The 5534-nt window shown below is 42.2% G+C and overlaps 1 protein-coding gene across 1 annotated transcript in view; it reads right to left on the bottom strand.

The window, feature by feature from the left end:
- The window catches only part of RCL1 (RNA terminal phosphate cyclase like 1), a 79736-nt gene that overhangs the window by 48732 nt on the left and 25470 nt on the right, over positions 1–5534 (bottom strand). The window contains exons 5-6 of the mRNA XM_019517625.1: positions 3040–3164; positions 168–293 (exon numbers count right to left, since the gene is read on the bottom strand). Of these exons, the coding sequence (XP_019373170.1) occupies positions 168–293; positions 3040–3164 (251 nt within the window). The remainder of the gene's footprint in view (positions 1–167; positions 294–3039; positions 3165–5534) is intronic.

Below are 5534 nucleotides of genomic sequence, written 5' to 3' on the forward strand. Positions count from 1 at the left end.
CCCTTCCCTCATCCCCTCACCCCCCCTAAATGAGCTGCTCGCAACTCTGTCCTGTGCCCTACCCCAGTTGGGCAGCACCTGTTGATGCTCCTCTGCTTTGGTACCTGGAGCAACTGCCCCCCCACACCCGCCCCCACTACGGCACTGTCGAAACCTTTAGTACTTACTTTCCAGAACTGGTCCCCTTCATGTGATCCGTGTAGATATATATATCTGGAATGAACTTATTTAGGATGCTTCGTGCCGAATCCACGATTCTGTTCACCATCTGTGGTGACACTCTGACTGAAAATCTACATTGTGATGTCAAGGATTTTACTATGATCAAAAGACACCTAAAAACCAGGAGATGTGCAAGGAAAAGAAGTCTCAATGCCTTCTTTAGGATATCTGTTTTTTTGCCAACCATCTCCTCTAATGAACTGCCTCTATTCCTTGCTTTCTACAAGATCATTTAAGAACCATCTGTTGAAAACAGATATAGAGAAACCTGTATAGAAGACTATCCTACTATAATTAAACAAACCCACATCTTAAATGACCCTGTCAAGGGATATTTTAAAGAGATATTGCATCACCTTCTGTTTCTTCATGATGTGTACACCTGAATGTTTTGTTCATTCACCCTTAAAGGATCTCCTTGGTGCTGGGAAAGGAGTGCTCGTTTCTGTATTTAAAAAGTATCAGGCATGTTCTATCCAATCATTCCTGCTAGTTTAAGCACCTCTCTTCAGCCAAACCTCTCCCATCATTAAAGCAGCCAGGATACAAGTTTTCAAACAAAGACATCTCTCCAAAATGATCATTAGTTAGTGAAGTTAAAGTATCAGCAAAAAACTCTAAAAATGTTCCAAAGAGTACAAATTAAGTTTTTGCCATCACATTGTACTCATCACTCACTCTGAACTCTAGCAAAGCTATCAGTTCACTCATTCCCTAGTCACCATGAAATGTCTTTTTTTTTTAAACAGACAATGCCTTTTGTCTCTTTATACACCAAGAAAAGGAAAAAGCCAACTTGCATCTCTCCCTCTTTACTTTACCTTCAAGAGACAGTCCCAAAGCATTCCCTAGTACATGTCTGCTCTGTCTTTATTAAAATGTGCCACTTCTATGTAACTACTAGTTGGAGCTGGGCCAAACATGCTAAGCTAAGCAAGCTAAGCATGCATGGGAAAGGAGCAGAAAGGCTTTGCCTTCAGGCCCTGTCACTTCATTTTTGTCTACTATTTTTTGTCCTACCATGGCCCAACTGACTGACTGTCTCCTGACTGTCCCAGTCCATGCCCACCACCCACTCTTTTGAACTAGATATACTCTTGCTCTAAAGTCTCCTTCTATACAGCTTATTATATTTTAAATGATCCAGATAGTCAAATTAAAGGTAGCAAATAATGATTAGCAAACTGATCCCTGTCCACAGTTTATATGAGGGTACCAAAAACTCTTGGGAATCAAAGGCACTATGTAAGATTGCACTACCACACTGGTTTTCAATCTATGATCCAATGACCCTTGGGGGTCTGCAGACTATGTCTAACAGGTCTGTGAAAGACTGTGATCAACCAAAAATGTGTGAATACACACACTTACAACTCAAAGGGGTCTGCACCTCCATTTGTAATTTTTAGGGGCTTGCAAATGAAAAAAGGCTGAAAATGGCTGCACTACTACAAAAGCACAATGGATACAGGAAGCAATTCTGCACAATTGTACATTGGGACAACACTCACATCCAGAAGAGGGCTCCTAGGTTGGCAGAAAGCAAAATGACCTACTTTAACAGTACTGCTTCCAACCTTGCTTTCCGGACAACCCACTGCCTCAAAGTCTCCTGGGAACAAGATCAGGGCAAAAGAAAAGGGAAGCCACAGTGTAAAGGGGGAAAGTGGTTCACATACAAAGCTCAATTCTGGTGTCTTCAAATGCAGACATGGCATCTAAGTTCACAAAGCAGAAGTGAGAAGGACACAGAGAAGCTTCATGAATGTTGAAGTTCTGGAAAGACTATGATAAAGAGCGTGACACTATCAAACATGTAAATCCTTCCTTGTTGACTGATTCAGTGCACACACTGTAACAAAGACTAGTGATGCTGTACCAATCCCAAGACTGGAGGACAAGATGCTTCATTCTTTTGCATGTCAGAAGGGAGTTCATGAGGAAGGGCCAGAAATAAAAGCTGACTACACTGCAAGTAACTGCATTTGTTCTGGTTTTCTTCCTTGAGACAATTTAAAAATGAGTTCCAAACAATCCAGTTTCTGAGTTACAGTTATATTCTAAGCTACTAACAAGCAACAGCTCATAGGGAGTGTGAATTCCAATTCTTTCATGCCCAAGAGGGAACAGAATACCTGCACTTCTGATCAAGAAAAGTTCTTGCCATCTCTGAGGGAACAGAAGGTTTGAGGAAGACAGGGTGTGAAAAAACAAGAACTAAATGCAAGGATCCACTGTTCTGTGGAGCTGTGGTGTTATAATTTGCATTTTGCTATAGCGTACTCTTTCCCCAGCATTTCATCACTCCATCTCTGACGGTGCTATTGAGGTTTAAAAACTAATCCAGTTTTTTATAAGACAGACAATGCTCAAATGCACATGTGTTCCGTGCAGCTTAATTCTAGGCTCCCATCCAACATGCATTTAGTCTCATCATTATAAAAAGAAAAGCGCCTATCAAGTGAAGCTACAATAAAACTAAGTTTGTTGCTTTTTAAAAAATAAATCAAATACTGAAATTGCCTTTCCAGGAGCACTGTATGATACATGATTAGAAAGCTGTATATTTTTCTTGCTACTTAAGCAAACACTTCTAATCTATTTTAATTTTATAGACTGGTTTACAGACAAAGGGCTTATATGCAGCAATTTAATAAATCACTGTGATCATACCACTGGGTACCAAGCAAGACAATCTCACTGTGTCACTTCGCTGTCCTTCTCTCCCCCTACCCCCACACGTGAGAAAATGTAGTTTGTGGAAGATTAAAAAAAAAATCCCTGGAAAGCAGGGAGGGAAAGAAAAAAAAAAGATACGCTGTTCCTCTGATGCGCTTGATCTTGCCAGGATCTGTGAACTGAATGGGCTGCAAGGCTTTCCTTACTGGACAGGAAAATACCACCTCCCCACCCCCTTTGGGGGGCATTCCTCTTCTGGTGATCTAGAAACAGGAAGGGAAGAGAAAACAGGTAAGTGGAATAAACAGACAAACAAACACAAGGAATACATTTACAAACCAAAGCTGACAGCTCTCCTCCCCGCATTAGGTATTAAGGGGCTGGTGTCCTGTGTGAATGCGGGTAGGTAAAACTGATACCTAGAGAAGAGACATTTAATTTGACCCAGGACTGACTCTACTGGTGTTTGACTTGGATCCAAAACAGGAGCAGCACAGTCATTTACATACATTTTTCTTCCAAACTGCATTGCTACTTCTTTGCCAGAAGGTGGCTAGAGAAAGCATACAGACCAACCAGCTTGTCCCTGGAATGAATGGCAATAACCATACAGGGCAGTGGTTCTCAACATCTTTACACTCAAGCCACCCTCTCAGAAAATGCCAGTGCAGAACAATCTTCCTGTTGCAAAGAACTCAAAGACCAGCACAGGTCAGAATGTTTTGAACACTATGGATTCCAATTAGAAATCTCTGGGTTTATTTTGTAAATCATGTTTGCACACCTAACAATGCTAACATTGCATGGCGCCCCATGGCATCCTTGTAAAGATCTCAATGCAGCAGCACCCTGGTTGAGAATCACTGGCAAAGACGTACAACAGGATGACTCAGGAAAAAGTGTTAGTACATTTTATCCGGCATACTTCAGAGGGACTTAAAGCAAGACAACGGATGTGGACATCCGTACAATCCCGTGACAAAAAGCTTTCTCTTGGGACAAATATGACTTCTATTTAAAGCCTTAAAGTAAAGCAAAAACCAATTCAGGTAAAAGATCATCCTCTTTCTGATCCAAAACAGGCATGACATTGCCTCCCTCTGAAACACTTCCACCGAGCATTAAGCACGAGCAGCAATAACTGCAGAGCTGTGCCTCAAAGCTAGAGAAACAACATGCGTCGGAAAGAGGATAATGAGGATTCTCAGGTGTTTGACATGCAAGGGACTAAATCAAATACTCGACTCACCCCCACAAAACAAACAAAGCAACAAAGATACAGATGTCTCAGGCAGTCAGAAAGAGAAGATGCTTTAAATAATTAACCTGTGTGCACATGAAACAGGTACAAAAAAATTTATGTCAATACTTGGGAACTCAAAGTGGCAGAAAGCAATGTGTGCAGTGAGGTAGAATTTTGGAAGGTTATTTTTAAATGCTTTTAGGTTTAAAAAGACCACAGTTTCCTTTATACATCCCAAACCTTACTTTCAGACCCAGGTTTTTGGGACCTGCAAAATGCATAGCCATTTAATGAGTGTAGTGGAGAGGTCTCTCTAAACTATCTACCACAGTTCTGGGGCTCAGCTGTTCACTGCCAGTAGCAGAGGTAAAGGAGACAGAAAACTGCACTATTACTCTCTGGTCCTCCCATAGGCTGGGGAGTGAAATACAAGGAGACTGAATGGACTGAAGAGAAGAAAAACAGCAATGGCTTTTTCTAAGTGGAAGAAGAACTTGGATATGGAGGAAACCGAGGCCTTGTTTACAGTACAGGGACAACTACCACCATAGCTAGAACAACAATGCTTTAGCATAGGCCACTGAATGTAGACACATATCTCTAGCAGGAGTTTGTGCCACCGGTTATATAAGCACCCCAAAACAGCAAAAGCTTTCCTGGCACAAGTGGCCTTCTTCTGACAGAGGTATGTCTACATCAGAGGGTTTGCTGACAACTACAGCAAAAGCTGTGTTATCCAGCACTTTATCAACCGGAAACCTCCATTAACTGGCATCTGAGGAATGCGGCAAAAGCGAAACTGGAAGTCCCACTTCTGGTTTCACCGCCACGAGCCAAGTCCTTCTCCTTCACTTCTTTGGCCCACGGCCTGGAGCAAAGCAGCCTGAGTGGGGCAAAGCAGCCTGCACGGGGCTCCCCTCCGTCCCCCGGCACACTGACGCCAGGGAGCGCACCAGATGGTGCACATTTGATTAACTGGCATATTTGATTAACTGGCATCCCCCATTCCCAGGGGATGCCAGATAACAGAGCTTTTGCTACTAGATGAGATCTTTTCCCACCCCTTGCTGACATAGCGATGTTGGCAGAACTCAGTCACATAGACTAAGTCTGAGAAGACTGACCCATGTTTTTCCTTTTCTCCCGTACTCAAGAATCTTCGCATCTTTCTCCCACCATGCATGTTGCAAGCCATAGCCAACTTTGCTTGCCTAATAAAAGTACCCTGGACAGGCCTGAAATTTTCAGTCATGAATATAATACAACTTAATGAAGATACAACATCTGCAAACAACAGAAGAGGACAGCAAACATTGGTGAACAAGGGCAATGTGGCAAGTCAATTGTTACTTAAAAAAACAAAATAAAAAAAGAATCCTTACCTTCAACT

The sequence above is a fragment of the Gavialis gangeticus genome, unplaced genomic scaffold (genome assembly GCF_001723915.1).
Source record: "Gavialis gangeticus isolate Ggan-Ray unplaced genomic scaffold, GavGan_comp1, whole genome shotgun sequence".
Taxonomy (NCBI): Eukaryota; Metazoa; Chordata; order Crocodylia; family Gavialidae; genus Gavialis; species Gavialis gangeticus.